Below are 21,278 nucleotides of genomic sequence, written 5' to 3'. Positions count from 1 at the left end.
CAGAGACGTAGCGTAGTCATCAGCCCACTCGCCAGTATGGCAGCCCATATGCTATCGAGTAAAGCGGGCATGCAAAACGTGACATTGCAGTTGGTGTCTGAATTTGAAGGCGTGGTCAGGATATTAGAGAGTCTACCGGCGAACTCAACACTGATCATCAAAGTCTACCTAGGGGAACCATCGGGGAATGATGTCGAGATCGTGAAGGGGGTCAAACTCGGGTGGGTGAAACGACACCAGTATCACGTTTGCACAGTTTACGTGCGGATGGGTGTCGGCTCCAACACCAGTCTGCAGGGTGTCACCGTGATCGTGGAAAACACGATATCACTAACCAAGATCTTCCTACCTGACAACATACACTTCATGGGGGGTGAAGTTCACCCCTGAACTATTATCAGAAAAGCAGTTGGAAATTATATCGTAATAGTATTATAACAATGACCAGTCATCACCCCAACACTACGATTAACGACTTAGGGGACACGGAGGGATTCGACCAGCCTGTTGAGGAAGACACCTCGTACGTCCTACACTTGAAAGACAACGTGTATAGGCGGGCAGCAATGGCCGATCATCTACCCAAGCCCACACTCGAGGGCCTAAGGGACACGGAGGGGATTTGATCAACCTGGTGAGGACGACTTATACCTCCTACACTTGAAAGACAACGTGTATAGGCGGGTGTCGTTTAAACAATTTAAAGAGCCTGAATGGTTACTCAACTTAACCCTCGCCTCACCTTATATCTCATTAGACAAAGATGGTTATGTCTCTGAAATTAAGAACAACGGTGCCTTGATCACGTCTTTCATTCCAACTGGAAAGGTGATACTTTCTAACTCCGAATATTTACCTAGGGACACCCTGTTAATTTCACCCAGGCAATCCCAGTTAATAGCCACCTACCATCATAACATAGTAGGGGTTAGGGCTATGGAACCAGGCTCCACACTCATCGTAGAAGTCGCTCACAAGGGTAGGTTTGATTCGAATGAAAATGTCCCATCCCCAAACTTGCAGATTTTACCCGGTGTAACAATACGTTGGGGTGACTTAACTGTAGGAAAAGGTTTTACACGTTGCAGCTTCGTTATACGATTTGGAAGCTCCCAACAGGGATTACTACCCCCAATAATATACTGCTTTGGCGTTGAGATATACCAAAAGTTACCTATTGACCCTTCCCTTATCTACATATACGAGAATCTCAGTTTTATAAACCTCAGGTACGTTGGCCGACGACTAACTGAAACTCAATTAAAATATCTTTTGTAATATATATTATAGGATGGGTCTGTACCCAGTCGTAGAGGCAGTAGCGAAGACACTGGAAACCGTAGATGGGTTCCGCTTGAGACAGTTATGTGATGTGAAACGTCAACTAGAACAAGACCGCGACATGCGGAAAGCACTATGTAAAAAGTACCATAGAGCTTTCAATATCGTGGACGGGGCTGACACTGCCCTTATGGCAACCAGCATGGGGCTGGGAGCGGCAGGTGTTGGGTTGCTAGCTACCATCGTGACTACCCCCGTAGTGCTAGGCATTGAAATAACAGCTGGGGTGGCAGGGGTATTAGGGTTGGTGCTTAAGTTGGCATCACGCAGACTTCATCGTAAGGCATTGAAACACGACGAGATCAGGGTTCTGGCCAAAGCAAAACTGAACACAGTAAGTGAGCGTATTTCCACTGCACTCACTGACAGTAAGGTCTCAGAGGAGGAGTTTAGTTCAATCCTCTCTGAACTCACAAAATATAACAAAATGAAACAAGATATTCGGTCCAAGTCTCGTAAGTCTACTATCAGCGAGGACGAGAAAAAAAAGTACATAGAACAAGGGGTGAAAAAAGCCCGGCAAGCCTTTATTACAAACACCAAGGAGATCATAGGCGATTCACATTAAACTGTTTCGTCGAAGTAAACGTGGCATAGCGGCACGTTAGACGCAGCCCAGTATTGGATGGTGCAATCCCAGGATACCAACACACTCCAGCAATGCCCCCGGTGCGGCTAGGAGGTCCCGCTATCGGCCCAAACTTTTTCATAGTAGGGGAAATGGTAGCAAGAGCTAAGGGTCCGACCAAAGCCTTATCTGTGAAATAAGGCTTTGCAGAGGCTTTGGTTGAAAGTGGTCCAGAACCCCCATTGTATATACTACTTCTCCAATAAACCATCAGTCACTGAAGAACAAAAAGTAGCGTCTGTTGTCTGTGCATGACATTTAAACTTTGAGTTTACTCATGTTGTAGAATGTTTGAGAATAACTACATATGCATTGACCTAAGATGGGAGAATCGTCACTTCTTCGTTATTTTGTCAGGTTTACTCAAAGTAGAGTATGTGACATCAAGGCAAGGCAGACGAAAGGTTTTGTTTCAATGTCATCTTCACAACAAACCTCACCAAAGGGACACTGTGTTCACTGGCTGTGAATCGTAAATGGCTGCAGAGGCAGAGTGACAACCGCTAGCAGCTACGTCCGCAACAGCACTGCACACAACCACGGCCCTCCAGGTCAAGGCGCAGTGAATATCATAAGTAATATCTGGGCCCCGTTTCACAAAGCGATCTTAGCGCTACGATCATCTTAGTGGTACGATCGCTTTGAGGAACGGAGCCCAGGAAGCGAGTATTCCAGTACCGACCCTGTACCAGGATGAACTAGCAAGACAGGATCCCCAGGTTGTGTCCCATCTGCCGTCATACCCAAGTGTGTTTAGCGCCATGTATCGATATCGTCATGCGGCCCTACATACCGGCCCTACCACATACCAGAGGAGAAGTAGAGCTGGAGGGAAGGTGGAAGCAGACAACGAGTGGCCAGCCATTCCTGCTGTTCACGATGGAGACGGAAAGAAAACTATCCTGGTCTTTTCATCGATGGAACAGCTCTCGGTTCTCCAATCAGCTGCAACCTCTTCACGGATGGGACTTTCTCATCATGCCCGGCCCTGTGGAACTAACTCTTCATCATCCACGCAAGAAGAGGCTCCGTGACATACCCCTAGCGTTCGCCCTGCTCCCAGATCATCGCATCCAGACCTACCGCCATCTTCTCAGTCGAGCAAGAGATCCAAGACCGACTAAACAAGTCCTGTCCCCTCCACAGTTCAGACTGACTTCGAACAGGCTGCCACCCGCGCTGTTCTTGAGGAGTATCCCACGATACGAGTCCGAGCTGCTATGTCTACCTCACTCAGGCGATCTTTAGGAAGGTACAAGACCTGGGGTTAACAGTCCAGTACAGGGAACACCCGGCTGCGGGTTCAGGGATAAGAAGTAAGAAGAGCTTCAGCACTAGCCCTCCTCCACATAGCTGAGGTGCAGGATGCCTGGGACGACGCCATGGGTGACACTCTGCCAGTCCGCTTCAGTGACTACATCGTGACGACCTGGGTTGACGACAACGCCGTCGATTCTGTGCCTCGAATGCTCAATAACACCTGAAAATTGGTCAACACATGATGTTTATCTCATGATTCACAAGATTCACAAAACCAGCTGTAACTGGCACCAAACAGGACGTGTGTATATATGTTCTATACGAGTGTCCGGGTGGTTTCTCAGCTGTTGTCTTCCGTCATCGCCAAGAGAAAGTGACTGATCGTGTAAAGCCCCTTCCACGTTAGCCATGGTTACCAAAAGGATCCGGACGGACCTCAAACGAAACTGAATAAATATCCGGATCTCACGTCCCCAATATCCGTCACAAATTAACTATACGTATTTGGAATATGAAGGGTTTATGGTACAAAATATTTGACAACGACTTCATCAAAGTTTGTTTTAAACATATTTTATTCATTCAAGAAAAGGATTGGGCACAAATTATCCAACTATCCTTCTCCTCTCCCTCTCATCAAAGTTAACTATGTTGAACATTGTGTGCCTCTCAGAAACGTGTCTCAATAGAACAATCGGTATCAAAAGCTTTTACTTTATTATCTTCAAGTTGCTAAAGTTCTTTGATTATCCGACGCTATAAGATTACCAGGCGGCCTTTTTATATGTGTACACAATTCTATATAAAAACATTTGCAGTTGTGAAATGATTATCAGTGGCATTCGAATCAATAAATCCCTCGTGGGCACTCCCCCTCTCCATCTTATGCTGCACTGAATTGAACTCTATTTACTCCCCAGTCGCGTTTTGCGTCATTATAGGTGCAGGTTTACATCCTTGTGTACAGCTTATATATGTTAAATACATGTTTGATACAAAATATGGTCATGTATACATATCGCTTGGTTGCTAGATTAAACAAACACTTCATTCTCCATCCCGTTGGCCTCCTGTACGCACAATATATTTTGCGTGTAAATTATACTCGACAATTCACCTGATGAAGAGGCAAGACGTAGCCCAGAAACGTCGTGTTGTAAATAATAAAGAAGTTGTAAATCGATACCATACGTTGTTATGTTACCTTCCAACATTATTACTTTGCCAAATGTTGCTAATTTCCTAATTGTGCCTAGTTTATAAGAGTGAAAAAAGCTTGTCCACTTTCTGCATATCCAGGTGTCTACAGAAATAGTTGTTGATATGTTGTTGTTGGTTTTTTCCATTCCCGAACCAGGGTAGGACAATAACCAAAAGGTACACAGCTATAGAGGAAGTTGGCTAGTGGCTCACAAAGGTGCACATATCTCAGATTTAGTCAACTGTGTGAAGTATATATGAACTATATATGTTGCGCGTATATCTTAATGTTTTAAATTGTAATATATTTCTGTTTCTCTCTCTATGAACGCAGGTGTGAACGCAGGTGTGAACGGTGTAATGACAATCCGGCATGGACAACGGATCAACCTGGTCGTTCAACCTTTTCCGGAGAACTAACGTTTTCCCACAGTTCAACGAACTTCTTGTGACAATACTGTAAATATGCTTGGCCGAAGAATGTTGAATTTGTTTTTCACATATAATTTGCATAAGCAATGGTGGAAATCGGGGCGATAAAGAGGGCATTGATCGATATATATTTGAAACTGGTTGTTGTGTTCACACTATATGAGGTGAACATATAGTCAGCCAAGTGTGACCCACAGGCAAACAACGTCTTCAAAGGCTGTAGGTGGAATGATCATGGAGAATCACTTGGACGCAGACTTGCATATATTTTGAAAAGGGAAACGAAAAACCTGTCTGGACTATTTCTGTTATAATAGGCACATACACTTTAAGGAGCCACTGTAAACGTGTTCAGACCTCCTCTGTTGCATTTGCTTGTTTTGTTTGTTTTAGGGAGGGGGTTGTTTTGTTTTTTGTTCTATTTCTTTGTGCAGGTTTTTTCATGCATTGCAAATACTCGCCTGTTGAACTGTTTTTAATTGTCAGCTGATCCATGGAGAGATTTATGTGCTCGTCACCACTCCTTGGGGCAAAATGAAGTCCAAGTATGTATGTAGTAGTCCAATATTGTATCCAGCAAAATCTGAGGATCGCTTGCTCCAAGCAAACCCATTTGCCATAGGCTATCTTCTTGTCCCAAACTGATTACGTCCACCTTCCTTTGCACTAAACATAACCCTACACTATCACCCGACTTCATTGCATTGTCCAGTGTGTTTCTAACTTCTTTGAAAATATCATCGTCCAGAAAGTTGACATTTCGTCCAGTATTGTGTAGGTGCATCTGTAATAGCAAAATCAATTGGCATAGAGTTTTAGCCGGATACCCCTTCCTATCAGCTCTTGTAGCTTCCCAAAAACAAAAGGTAAGTTCAACGAAATGCAAGTCCTCAAGTTTAACATCAATCACGCGCAATCTCTGTTCCTTGAAAGCTCCACTAATTGTCTTCTTGTTTTGGGCCACGCTCCACTCTTCAAAAAGTCTGCATGCCCATTCCATACTCTTATCTGCATTGTGGAATGCTTTTCTGTCCAAGGGCGATCATCTCTTCACCCGTTTTAGGATCAGAAAACCGGTCTAGACAAGAAAGAAAATATAGTAAGAATGTGAAATACAGGAATGCAGGAATATTTAAAGAATTGCTTTCAATTTCATTTTGTCTCCTTTCGTTACAAAAATAATAATAAATACTGTCAAAAATGCCATTTTGAAAAATAATCACTAGATTTATGAAAGCATAGACCAAAATATTTGCTGAAGTTGCTGATAAAGAGTTTAGATTCATATCTTGGAAAGTCGTCCATAGCATTCCTTGAGAATGATATACCTCAAACCTCAGGATAGATATAGGTAAGTGGTACAAGAAAGAAGGTATGTGAAAGTTATACTTTTAATGGGACAAATGATTTTTAACTTTTCCGACAGTTCTGTTAACCAGCACTACTTAGCGTTAAACTTCTCAAAACAAGTTATTTCTTCATTGGCATGGCCTGACTACGTTATAGGAATGCGTGGTGTAAATGTACAAAGGAACTGGCTCAGTCTGGATGTGGCCAGTATGAATTTTATAGACATTCATAAGTCAAATAATTAAGGTATTGTTGGACGGAGAAGTGTTTACGGGAGGATATTTTCTTGTCCATTATTATTAACATATACTGGACAAAAATAGTTAGGGATATATGTAAATTTTGAAATTATGAATACTGATCTATTTATTCATTGACACACTGATATAATATCAATCATAAAAATAACAATATCCCTAACTTATTTTGTCCAGTATATATGACTTCATACAATATGTACCTGAACATCTTTCGGGCTTGCGTGCAATCTTCATACTGTCATCTTCACAGTTGGTAGAAGAGTTAACATCGTCACCATCTGATGAAATGTCATCGTTGTCGACTTTCAACTGACCATCGGCAATAACTTGAGACGAAGATATCAGTTCATCCTCACTAGCATATCTGGCGGAGAAAGATACGTCTTCGTCTCCTCCATTTAACATGGGGCAAACGGGTTCCATGAATACTGGATCAAAGCGACAACGTGATCTACTGGACACGAGCCACATGACTAATGTTGATACTTACGCACGTGACAATCGTGCACGGGCGATACATTCGGCACGTGACTACATGTCTGTGCCGTATTACCTCTGGGTGAGTGAGTGAATGAGTTAAGATTTAACGTCACATCGGCATTATTTCAGCCATATCGTGACGAGAACATATTTGACGTTGAAATGAAACATGTGTGTAGTATATAAACCTGTCGTCAAAGGAGTATTACCTCTGGTGTTCGATCATGTAAAACACTGAACACAGCAGAAACTAAACCCCACGCTGGCGCTGAACAGCAAGAAAGACATAACATTTTATATTCTGTTGTGATATGATGAGGAGGAAAATAGTTGCATGACATATTGTTATGTGCTTAACATAGATATTACGGTCCGTTTTACAACCGCATAAGCACTGTAACACAAATAGGTACTTGTCAATATTAACTTTTGTCAATATTAACTTTTATTGTTATTTTTCACTTTCACGGGAAGTTCTTCCTTCATTGTCGTAGTGTAATAAGGTTATACCTACCTTTTGTGCAGTTTAATCCACGAACAAGAGAGACAAAGTCATCAATGTACTCCGCAATGGTTAAGTACTCTTCATGAATATGTCAGCTAGTTATGTCAAATGTTACATTGTTCTTCACATTGATCTAACAAAAATATATGTATGTAAACTCTTCATATGCAACCAAACTTGTATCAACAACAGACTGCCTAAATGCAGCTACGGTTTGATGCACCTCAGTAATGTTGTCGAATACTTTATTCAGAAAGAAGCACTGCCACCAATGTTAGTCGAACTAAAAGTTGTTGCCATGGAAAGGCAAAAAATATGTTATGCAGACATCCAAAACTACTAAAAGGCACCATTTCACCCCAGCCCTATCTATGTGCCAAGTTTGGTCAAGAAACATTTAACAGTTTTTATGTTCTGCTCTGGAAAAAGACGACATTGCATGGACGGTCGGACGCTCGGTAGCACCCGTGGATGGACGCACGTACTGAATCTAAAATAATACCCACCGCGAAACGCGTTGCGAGTGATAAAACTTGTTTGTCGTTGGCAATTATAGGCTGTTGCAACATCACCAACAGACTGAGCGGCATCAAGCATCCATCCCCATAGTACGTTGACGTTCTTGATTTGAAAGGCGTGGGATTACCAAACAAAGATTAAAATGAAAACTTAACTTGTTTTTCCAGCTCACACTCTATGTTCTTGTTCAGTTTGAGCAAACATGCACCTGGTGACCTCATGAATTTACTTTTCACACGTGCATTTCATGTTTTACATCTTATAGGCTACAAGTCAATGTTCACGAAATTCAAGCATTCGCACTGTTTACTACAGTAAATGTTTGATTTACTTATTAAACAGAAAAATAAAAATGTCAACATTTATAAACCTTCGGGGATTAAGGTGAGTGAGTTAAGATTTTAAGTCACATCGGCAATATTTCAGCCATATCGTGACTAATCGGGGATTAAGGATATAAAAAAACTGTGTTTGACTGTTACTCTGTATCCTTAAAAGTTGCACAATTGCAAATAGCATATGTCGAAATATCTCACTTCAGCCTAACTGGGCGTTCAGTGGGATGCGTAATAGGATATCCAGAAAAAATATGTTTACTCGTAAAATCGGACAAAACTTAGAAAAAAATACGAATAGCTGCTGAAAACAATAGATCAGACTATAGATGGCAATTAGGTCGCTCAGCCAGATATGACAACGGACCGTCGAGTCATTTGGCATGAAATGCACGTGCTGCCCCCAGGCACTGGGGATCATCTCAAAGGTATTTTATGCTTTTTCATGTGTATCGAATATGTCTACATTGATTATCTTATCTAATAGTTTTTATAGCTGATAACTCTATCCCCAGCCGCACCCCAATCCCCGTTTGCAACGCCCGTCCTGGTTTTGCCTCTGAGACGACCCCTCCTACCTCTTTCTTTTATAGTGTTAGCCTCCATAGCAGCTACTTCCTTAATACTTTCAGTATTAACGTTATTATTTTGTACGTCAGCTCTCGTTTATAATGAAGCTAAGTCTAATTTCAAAATGGGCATTTAAAAAGTGTCCTTTGTAATACAATATCACCACACACTAATTTGCATAAAGCCATGCTCTTCTCTAAATAAGTCGCATTGGGCTTAGAAAAAAACCGCATTGCTCATTTCTGCACTAATCTCCTCTCAGTAAATTCCTTTTTCTACGTTTCCTATGTCCCTCCCACTGATACTGTAGTTAGGCCGAACTTAGTTTAACAGATATTTCACACTTTCACATATCAACTACATAAATTGTAGATATAAATTTGTAAAAGGTTTATTTTTCTATTTCAGACAGTACTTTAGGATCCAAGGCAAATTATGAAGGGGAAGCTGCTCATTGGAAATTTTAAAAAAATAACACTTAGCCAAGATATTTGACAGAAATTCTAAATGTTTTATTCAATTCAATTTATGCAGCGCAACATATAGATGCACAGGACTTGACATGACCAGCCGATTTACCGGGTCCATTCTACCGCCCGTCTAGAGGAAGTAAGGGCCGAAGTCGTGAACTGGTCAAAGGAATGCTATTCCTGGAACCAGTGCCCTCAACCACAAGAATCCTGCCCTCCACCAACACGGCAAACAGTTCGCCTTTACCGACCATCAATAGGGTGCTGAGTACCCGGGCCACACTGTGGTAAGACCATTTAGCGTGACCCAGCCCTCATCACAAAGTCAAGGTAACATACCATTGTAATAAGAGATGAAAAGTTGGAGATTCTACATTCAGCAGACTTATTTTAAGTATATGTCGTATGAGTGGGCGGTTAAGGCCAGGATTTTGTCAAAATTGTGCACTCTGGGTTAAAAGCACCAAACTTGGCACACTGATACATCGAACAATTCTAAACATTTCTGGATATTGATCCACCTCAGTAGTGCCCCCTGGTGGCCGAAAATCCAAGATGTCCGCCAATTTGACTGAAATATCTGACTATGTCAGCCTATGCTCAATATATCATAAATATCTTGTCATATTTCAGTATTTTATTAAGGAATTTTCATCATAGTGCTGTAGGTAATTTACATTTAGTATGAAGCGCCCCCTGGTGTTAACAACATTCCAAGATGGCCGCCATATTTACATTTCTAAAGAGTGTTTCAAATGTTTGCACATAATGTGAGTGATGTTTGTTCAGATCAATTCGATTTAGGATTTTAAAAATTCCTTGTTACGTGTTACTGAATGTTCTAGCTAGTAATACCAAAAATCATTTCCTTGTACATTTAAAGTATTACTTTTTGTTATTTATAAAATAATTAACACATGATTAACATGATGAATACATTTTTATCCATAATGTTCCACAATGTCTATTGTTTTATAGCTATGAATTTTAAAATATATTTTGTTAATATATACACATATGTGTATGGTCTTTTAAATGCGATCAGTTCAATTGCAAGTAGTATTGGAATTACCTCCCTTGAACAATCTAAGACGGTTGCGTGTAGCAGACGGTACATTTTGTAGAGCATTCTTGTGGCGAATATTTCATTAATGCAGCACCCAACAGCTGAATGGAATTGAACATCAAATAAGTTCAAATGATTGGAAAAATAGGAAGATCATTATCAAGCTGCCGTTACCATATGCCAATGTACCCCCATATGTTTTACCAAGACGAATCATTATGTGCCTCCTTTAAAAGGACCTTTTACTCAAGATGTACATGGTGTTAACACAATACTTGATCATGAGCTTGGAACACATGAAAGGACTACTGGGAAACAGGAGTTGGGCAAGGATGATTCCCTTTTATGGAAAACACGCTTATGGCACTGTTTCATGAATGTGCACAATCTGTTGCTATGATACTACATTCAACGAACGTGGTTAAAAAAGCTGTTGAGCAGCTACATCCAGGTCAGCTACCTGTGCTTACCATGGATCAACCACTGTATGTCAAGTCAAGTTGTTTATTTGTATGAAGGCCATTGGCCCATATACACATATAATTATATGTTTAAATCGAACATGAATTACATACAATGTACATGGATGTTTTGTATATACTACAGATTTCAAACATATTGTTCTCTTAATATCAACCTTTGACAAACATATCTACATAAATTATTTAATACATCATTGTTGTGGTGATACATACAGGGTATATAACGCTGTCTTAAATTCCTATAGTATTTACATACAAGGATAAAATGATACTCGTCTTCAATTCCTTTGTTGCATAATCGCTGACTTAATTCAATTCCAACCACCTTCCCTCGTTAACTTTTAATTATCCCCCGCCGCGCGTACGTACGTACGAATTGGAATATCTGAAGAACCGTTCACTAGATTCTTTTCATAATTGGTACCTAGGTTCATCACAGTATAAGAAAGGTTCAAGTCAGGTTTGGTGACCTTGACCATAATTTCAAGGTCACAAGGGGACTTTAACGTTTTACCTGCATGTTAAGCTATCTCAAGAACTGTTAACTGCATTTTCTTCATATTCAAAACAAAGCTTTATCTAGGGAAGGCGCAGGTCCCAGTCGATTTTGGTGACCTTCACTTAATTTTCAAGGTCATGGCGACACTTTGATGATTTCAGCATGTAAACCTGCATGTTAAGCTATCTCAAGAACCGTTAACTGCATATTCTTCATATTCAATACAAAGCTTTATCTAGGGAAGGCGCAGGGCCCAGTCGATTTTGGTGACCTTCACTTAATTTTCAACGTCACAGAGACACTTTGAAGATTTGAGCATGTTAACCTGAATTGTCAGCAAGATATTTCTAAAACAGTTCACTGGATCTTCTTCAAAGACTTTCAAGACTTCCCTTAAATGTTTTTCAAAAAGCAATTTCTTTAGTACTATTTTTGCATATTTCATACACTAAGACATTCATGTCAAAGACAGTCTTGAAAACCAAAAGAGCAAGACATCAAGAGAGGTTGACTGGGCATGTTTTTGTTGACATTTAACTTAAACTATCATTACTTTATAAGTTTGATTTGATAATTTGCGGCGGGGGGTTATGTCACCTTAGTGACAATGCTTGTTTTAATATTGTGCCAAACCTATGTCTTATCATTATATTTCGTTGTTTTTTATTTGTTAATAGAGTGAGATACTTTTCTGGTTCCAGTAGGCTTTTAAATTGTCTATATACATTACATCGAGAGCTTTCTTGTAAAATACGTGGCGGTGGGGTAGCCTAGTGGTGAAAGCGTTGGCTCGTCACGCCGAAGACCCGGGTTCGCATCCCCACATGGGTACAATGTGTGAAGCCCAGTTTTGGTGTCCCCCGCCGTGATGTTGCTGGAATATTGCTAAAAGGGGCGTAAAACCAAACTCAGTCAGTCAGTCTTGTAAAATACCATTCCATGACTGTAAAAACATATCAACTGCAACATTCTTAAACATTTGAAGAAAAACTGAAATATCACCAACACCTGGAGACAACCATACATACCCAAAACATGTGAAAGATTTCGAACACAAAAAGTATAAGCTGCATATCCACAGTTACCATAATAAAGTAACATGTCATAGGCTTTCTTTGGTATTCTATAGTGACACATGGACACAAGTTTTAACCAGTATTTTACAAATCGACATTGTGCATTTATTTACAGTTGATATCGGCCACATTTACTGTATACAATGGCATTTGGTGTCTGTGGACCGACGTTAAAAACTTCTTACATGCAGTGAGATGGACATTTTCAATTTTATAGAAATTATTATTTTCTTCGGCACCATATAAAAGAATTGGTTAGATTTGGGTATCAAATACCTTAAAAAAAACAGAATAATCGACAATATCTAGTTTATACAGGTGATGAATAACTTCCAATCAAGACCGTTTACCCCTAGATGACAAATATTGTATACATTTATTAAATTTACATGAGGACGCAAAGAGAATACCTAGATATCTATACGAATCTACTGTTATAACATTATTTCCCTAATAAAACCATCTTTCGTGCTTCGACAGGCGCCCACCTCTTCTAAAAGCTACAATATTTGTTTTCTCCAAATTTACTGTTAGACCCCACGTATCTGCATATTGTTCTAAAATGTTAAGCTGTCTTTGAAGACCAGATATTACATCGGAGACTAAAATCACATCATCTGCAAATAATAATAACAATATCTCGATCATATCAGGGAAGAGCTGAACACCATATTTTCCATTATTAGCAATTTCTAAAGAAAGGTTATTTGTGAAGAAAGAAAAAAAAGCGGACTTAAAATACAACCTTGCCGCAGACCGACTGGACATTCAAAGTAATCAGTGAACATATTATTACTTCTAACACAAAATTTTACAGATGTACAAATACTCTGAAGTGCTCTTAATATCATTCCACTTAATCCAGATGAATATAAAAATTCCCAAAGTTTATTACGGTCAACGGAGTCAAACGCCTTCCTAAAATCTATAAAGGCGACAAAAAGCTTCTTTTTCTTCTTTAATAAAAAAATTGTGTATTAAAGCATATAAGGTAAATATATGGTCCATAGCAGAATACCCATGTCAAACTCCAGCTTGGGTTTCTGTAAGTTTATCACGTATAGTAGCCCAGTTAGTCAATCTGTTATTTATTCTAATTCAACTTAGTATGTAACACGAGTTCTGATTGGTCAATGCTAATAATTTCCGACCGTATAATCAGCATATACGGTCGCAATTTGAAAACCGATTCAACGAAACCTTTGAATGTATCCCTACACTATTTGGGTAACGCTGTTTCGCAGGACATTGTCATTCGCAGACGCCATTGGTCAATTAACTCCCCTATCCAGCTAAAATGGATGGAATTTGTGTTTAAAAAGACAAAACAGTATCATAAATTTAAGTTCAAACAACTTACTCGCAACGGGCTGTTGACCCAACACTGTTAGATCATGAAACAAGGTTGATGACGTCATTATGGAGCGTGACGTCACCTGCTATGACGTCATTTGACAACAGAACTGATAATGGCCCGTAGTTGAGGAATCAGCGGGCTGCTCATTTATGTAACTAGAGGGCGGTTTCATCATAATACCGTCCATTTTATCGATAATACTATGATCTATTCATCATTGTCAAATTTAGTCTGTGTGCACATTATAAACGTGTGTAGTTTGAAAACGGAACTACTTTCTCTGGCGATGGTGGAAGTTGAAGGAGTGATATGATTAACCTTTGACCTAGAGAAACTTTGACCTGGTTTAAATAATGAATTTCTTTCACGAAAAAACAGCGTAAAACGAGCTGAATTAGAATGGGGATAACTGTACTGTGTTTGACGAATTGGGGACGTATACCGGTGGTTATATAGCCGCAAATTTAGTTATATCGGCGACGCGTAAGCGGAGCCGATATAACGTTAAATTTGCGGCTATATAAGCACCGGTTTTCGTCCCCAATTCGTCAAACACAGTACAGTTATCCCCTATGTATACATGCATATATTTTACTCAATGAACAAAGAAGGTAAATTCCCCTGTACTATCTGGGTTATCCTCATTACCTTTCTTATGTAAGGGGCTGGTAATTGCTTTAGTCCACTGCTCAGGAAATAATGCTGAATCAAACATTCGATTAAATACATTCCCTAAAAATGGAGTAATGAGAGTTTAAGAACATTTCAACATTTCGGCAACAATATGGTCATGACCAGATGATTTACCACTCTTTATATGGGTAATAACATCATGAATTTCTACATCAGTGATTAGCGATTCAAGAATACATTTGTCATTTTCATCTAACGGTTTATCATCATACAGCTTAAAATCTACCTTAAACTGGGTATCTATACTATTAAATACATTCTTAACATGGTTCATCCACATGTCTGGTTCAATGTTTGAGGTACTAACATCTGTACGAGAGAGACTTCTTAATTCCTTCCAAAATCTCGACGAGTTTTTAACATTATCATACAGTAACCTTCTTTTCTTGTTCTGGTAATGATATTTAGACATTTTAGATATATATTTATATTATTTTTCATCTGACAGTACAACTGTCTACTTTCATGACTTTTATTATTTCTAAATCTGCTCAAGTGTTTTCTCGCTTCTTGTTTGGCAATTTTACATTTCATATTATAAAAACCTTTTTGCCGTTGTTCAGCACTAATTCTAACTTTTCTTTTCATACATTCAGCAGCTGAAACAATAGCATTTACAAACATGTCTGTGCTCTCCGTAAGATTACCCTCAACTCTCTTAGATATATCATGTAACGAGGGGTATGATGTATTTATTGAGCTTAAGAATAATGGAGTCATATTCTCATACCACTTATATGTAAAATTGGTGCTACATTCTGCATTTTGCGTTTACTTAGTTACAGGATCTGACAATGTTGTAGATTTAAAACAAAGGATTACAGGCATTTGCTTTGATTCGACCCTACAGTCGACAAGTAAGTCATGAGACAGATAAAACAAGTAGTCCACAACACTACATCCTTGTTGTGATTTATAGGTCCACCCAGCTGTGAATGGGTACCTCGTTAGGATGAGAAAGCCACAATAACTCGGTGCGCCTAGTGGCAGCAAGAGTTGTATACTCCCCAGGGAGTTGAGATTACTAATACGATGTGCAGTTGATATTGACATCCAATGATCGAGGGAAAAAAATACCAGCGCCTTAAACATGCACTAGTGCGTTGATATGTGCGCTATATAAATATCCTATAATAAATAATATAGGTGAAGTCTCCCTTGCTATCACCCGGAGTTCTACCGTTAAACATGTGCAAGTTATGCAAGAAACAAAAATCAAGCAGTTTGCGACCAAATGTATTCACACAATTATCACAAGATTGTCTTTTATTCACTGGAACTGAGGTTTCCTCAGTTAATGCTGCTTCGTCTGGTCCTTTGTTCAGTTCTCTGGCGGGTTATTATTTACGTCCCCACCTATGACGACGTCACACCCGTGATCTGCGTTATCTATCAACCACTGATCTAAATGCTTGATAGAAGTCATCTTGTCAGCTGCCACATAAAATGTTGAGCCAATGGGCGGGACATAGGTAGCAAGAATAAGTATATCTTTATCATTACCAATGCTAGTTTGGTCTAACTTTATGCAGACAACATTATCTATATCAACTGTTATCTGTTGTCTATTGTACGATAGAGTGTGTTTTATTACGACAATCACTCCACCAGATAATCTTTCAACCTGAGCTAGCCTACAAGCTTTTGACATATGCAAATGTATGCAATTGCTAAAACAATCCAGTGGAACTTTCGAGAATCATATGGTGAAGCCAGTTTCCTTATCACGTTTGGTGCACTGCATATTGAAATAATGGGGTTTAGGATCCTTTGAGACTGGTTTGAAGGAAATGGATGGACAACTGCAATTTGCGTAGCTGGGTTTGCCTCAAGCTAGAACAAGACCTGCCCATCAGATCACAGCCGTTACACTATTCCTTCTACAACACAAGGCATATGCTCACTATCAGGAAACAGAACCAAACAAAGAAGACCTTTTGACTTTTAGAAGTCGGTGTGATGCAAACTCAGCTTCTCAAACCCAGTTTCAGTATTGGTCCCTTGTTCTTGAGCTTGAACTTTGCACACTGTCCCTGGGGAGTATACAACTCTTGCTGCCATTAGGCGAACCGAGTTATTGTGGCTTTCTCATCCTAACGAGGTACCCATTCACAGCTGGGTGGACTGGGACACATAGTCACAGTACTTTGTCCAACTTCACTGCACGTTGCTGTACCTGCAACGGGAACTAGTCAAAAGGGCCGAAGGACAAAAGGGCCGAGAAGTGCCTAGTCAAAAGGGCCGATGGAAAAAGTCAAAAGGGCCGTGACAAAAAGTCAAAAGTGCCTAGGTGAAAGTCAAATGGGCCGAACAGAAAAAAAGTTTAGAAAGGTTTTACATTATGTATTGACACATATAGCATAATATCAGCATAACATTAATAAAGCATGTAGCCAAGTTTTCATGTAATTGCAATACATATATTTAATCAACACAAGTTCACATAAGTAACAAAAATAATAGTTTGGCAATTTTCACAAGTTCATTCGTTCGTAATTTACACAAGTTCATTCATTCATAATTCACACAAGTTCATTCGTACATAATTCACACAACTTCATAATTTCATAATTCACACAACTTCATTTGTTCATAAATCACACAACTTCATAATTTCATAATTCACACAACTTCATAATTGACACACTGTTCATTCGTTCATTCAGCACCCTTGGGGCATACACTCTGGAACACATTGTCAGTAGCGCAGTTTGGCTGAGCTGTAGCTCTTTGTACAGCCGCCAAGCAGCAAGGATTTCAGCCTGGTCAACAGACGCCGACTTCTTCACAAATCTCCATCACGGAGGAGCTGGGCGTGGAGTGGCAGGAGACTGGCTTCTTTATGGAGAGCTGGAATCAGCTTGTACAGTCCCAGTTGTTGATCAGATGTCCGCACAGTCATCCGGCGACGGCAACGTAAAATTTAAAAATAGTTGTTACATAATATATATTGTTGTGTTAAATATTATCCATTTTGACATTTAAATATTGAATTTAATCATTTTTCGATTGAATGACTAACTATACATACCTTCAACATTGTTGTTGGTGCGGACTGACTGGTTGAATACACGCCAACTGACCACTGTGAAGATGGAGTGACTCATCCACTGTCGCTCCATGTAGTCACAGAGATCAACCAGCTTCTGTGACGACGGTCTCATCTTCAGCTGACGGAAGACAGGTCTGATGTGTGCCACTGGTAGAAAGGCCAAAGCCATCAGCTTCCTGATGAATTTGTGAACTGCATTGTTCTCGCGATACGCTCTCTGGAAAAGAAAAAAGGTATATGAAATATGATTATGACAAGAATAGGACCAGAAGATGACTTTGAAAAATGTGGCGAAATGAATATGATGCTTATACGAATGAATGAATGTGTTACCCGAAGTCCAAGTTCCTGGCAATGTCGTCAGATGGCTTGTGTAAGATGGAAAACACAGCCGCGTAGCTTGACATCGGGGAGGAGTCGATCAAATGCCTTCCATGTGGCAGCTTCGAAATCCATCATAATGTATCGGACTTGGGGTGGACGGGGTAGGACGTGCAACATCTTTCGTATGACTTTTCCATAGTCGATGGTCCTGCGACGCTACATGAGGATAAAGCAGAGAGGCATCATCTTCATCGGCAGAGTGGCCTTCAGATATCCATGTACAGAGAGTAGTTGATAAAAGGGATTTTAAACTATTTTAAATGTCCCATCCACAAACCACTGCTGTGACATGGATAACTGAGCCAATTGCCGGTCAGTAGCAAAGAAGAGATGCCTCTCTCCCTTCACCCTGACATCAGCACGCAGGAACCCTTCAGGCAGGAAGCTCTCGACAAGCTGCAATCCATATAATAAATATATTATACCCTATTACAATTACTTTGTTGTGTTATTTAATTTCATGTTATGTTATTTACAAATAATGAAACTTAACACGAGTCAAAAAGATTACCTCAGATTCTTTGGCCGAAGGTTTTCTCTACACCTGTTGGCGATACGAGCCAAATATTCAGGGTTGTCTCTGCTCCCGGATGGCAGTATTGGATCTACCATATCGCTGGTGACATCCTCAGCTATTGACCTGGCAGACTTAAACAGGTCTTGCGTTGCAGTCCTCTTCACCTATAACAACAAGGTTGATTGATCCAATTAAGATTCAATTCAATTCGTTAAAATCTACCAATTAACAATTAAGGATGTTCAATTGACAATTCAACTAATCCTAATTAGGAATCAATCAATAGAAAGTACTACTCACCTGAGCTCTTACTTGGACTGAAACAATTTTGCCTGCCTCTGCTGTGTGGCTGTGGTTATGTTTGCCTGGCGCACTGTCTCCTGTTGATTTGGTCTCGACAACAGTTGCCTTACAGGGACGTTTGCTACATCTGTAGTAAATCTTATTCTGAGTGACCTGCTGAAAGATGTAATAATATAACGTTAATATAACGTCAAAAACAATAACATTAAATATAGAAATATCCAGGTATAGTATGGTTGATATAATAGGATTAAGATGTAACAATACCTTTATTACGTAGGTGAATACATTCCTGTCTACCAGCTTGGGTTTTGATTTCTGTGAGCCGTCCAATACCAACGTGTATGGAGGATCTTCAACCTCCCGCTCCTCCGCAAGAATATCCTACTCCATTGATCTGTTATGTCAATAAAAATTTGTGTTATTAAAATACATAAACTTGAAAATATTTAATATATGTAATTGTTTGATCGGCATTAAGTTATATGTTATACATTATGATGTTAAATATACTTACACTTCCTGAACTTCAAGAGTGTCTTCGAAAGCAACTGTTAGAGCATCTATTGAAGAATCCAACAGGAGAGTGAAGTTGGGAATACTTGTCTTGCATAAATGACACAAGAAATTAAGCTTCTCCACTTCTGCATAAGTCTAGGTTGCCGTCACGAGTCATCCCTGTGCCACAAATCCTGTGTGTACATGACTGACATTGATCACACTCTAAGGCATGCTGATTTCTTCTTACAGTCTTAGAGCACTGCGCACACTGGACAGCCATGGTTAGTGTTGTGAATGTTGTATGTTGGGAAGCAGGTTATATACCATATTGTCAATTGAAGTGAGTTCAACAACAAAAACAAACATCCCACACGGATTAGTCATGACACTGAGTCTCATGTTCAAATTCCATTGAAAATAACAAAAACAACAAACTAAACACTATTCATACTATTTTACTACGTAATTGATTACATTATTATTTATAAAATTTTATTTTATTTTCGGCCCTTTTTCGGCCCATTTGACTTTTAGCCTCGGCCCTTTTGACGACAACCCCCTGCAACTAGGTTGAGATTAGCTCATAAAACTAAAAGACCATGGCACTATATCAGACTCATGAACAAGTCAATGATCACATGAAAGTAGATGGGGGTGCAGTTGGATTGACAGAAAACCCATGAGGATGGGTGATTGCAAGAATTCAGCTCAATATGAGAGTTGAGTAAAAGAAAGGTTCATTGGCAGATCAAAACCAATAGAGCAACAATTACAGAGAACAAGTTGCTACTGTTTTCAAGACGGAAGACTCCTGTTCCTATGAAGACGAGGAGGATGACTGTGCTCTGCTTACCAGGCTGTACATTACGTAATTGTTTGATCGGCATTCTAGAGGTAGTTGAGTCAAAACTTTAGCTCGATAGCTTAAGAGAAGGAAAATCAACCATGGCCTCCTTTATTTTCCAAGAAGGGTGAAATTAGATCTCGTAGCAAAGCAGACCTTCAAGTACAACTTGAACATCTACAAGCGGAGGCACCAGATGCTACTAAAGAAGTTTCTGTAGTGATACTTGACAGCGGCATGATTGTGCAGATGCTTCACCCAAGAACATCCATAATATTTCAAGACTATATCCAAAATGTATTTCTACCATACGTGTTCCAGTATCTTGAATACCAGGACAGACTGGACATTGTTTGGGACACCTGAAGCATTCAGCAGAGAAAAATGTGACAAGGGTCTAAGAAGAATAGTCAAAGCATCGTCACTTGTGCAAAGTAACTGGCAAAGCTTCTTGCCAGTTTTGTACATGGTGGCCTTGCATTGCACATGTCTGCTGCTTCATATGGTGGGCACAAAATGCTGCTGATTAGGACTGCCGACACAGATGTCCTTGTCATGATAACAAACATCCAGCAGATACCTGTTGAGTATGGATATAATTTGGCGTAGGCAAGCACAGCATATATATATATATATATATAGATGCACATGAAATTGGAACTACCCTCTTTCCATTGAAAGAGGCATTGTCAGTATTGCATGCCTTCACAAATTGCGATGTAACTTCATTTTTTTGGCGGGATCGGGAAGAAAAGTGCTTGGGATACTAAGTCTTGTGATGTATATGCGAACGTCACCAAGCAATCTTGTCACCAGCAGATGCCCCAGCAATATATCTGACAACACAATGCGGCTCCTTGAGCGGTTTGTCACTCCTATGTATGACTTGGAACGTCAGTCAGATAAAAAGCCAGACAGCATATCTTTTCAAGAGAGACACAGGCAGCCCTAAAAAAACACGCAATTCGTGAAGTATTACAGGAAGGTCAGGTACATCTCTGCTACATCTTGCTGACTGGGGACACAAGTAGGCATATACCATAGTGGACAACTCTAGGTCAGGCACAAGATCAGTGTTATGAACTGACACACTGTACCTGTACGAAGTCTTGCACAGGCCTTTGTCAGTGTTACAAAGCTGGTCTAAAGTGCAC

The 21,278-nt window shown here is 39.8% G+C and overlaps 1 protein-coding gene across 1 annotated transcript; it reads right to left on the bottom strand.

The window, feature by feature from the left end:
• Positions 1-18,466: 18,466 nt before the first annotated feature.
• LOC124260787 lies at positions 18,467-19,560 on the bottom strand. Its single transcript, XM_046695105.1, has 3 exons — positions 19,528-19,560; positions 18,777-19,163; positions 18,467-18,640 (listed from the first exon to the last, which is right to left on the bottom strand). The coding sequence occupies exons 1-3, from the start codon at positions 19,558-19,560 to the stop codon at positions 18,467-18,469; spliced, it is 594 nt and encodes a 197-aa protein (XP_046551061.1).
• Positions 19,561-21,278: the final 1,718 nt, after the last annotated feature.

The sequence above is a fragment of the Haliotis rubra genome, unplaced genomic scaffold (assembly GCF_003918875.1).
Source record: "Haliotis rubra isolate DU_JTF1 unplaced genomic scaffold, ASM391887v1 Scf776, whole genome shotgun sequence".
NCBI lineage: Eukaryota > Metazoa > Mollusca > Gastropoda > Lepetellida > Haliotidae > Haliotis > Haliotis rubra.
This window is presented reverse-complemented; position numbering and strand designations above follow the sequence as displayed.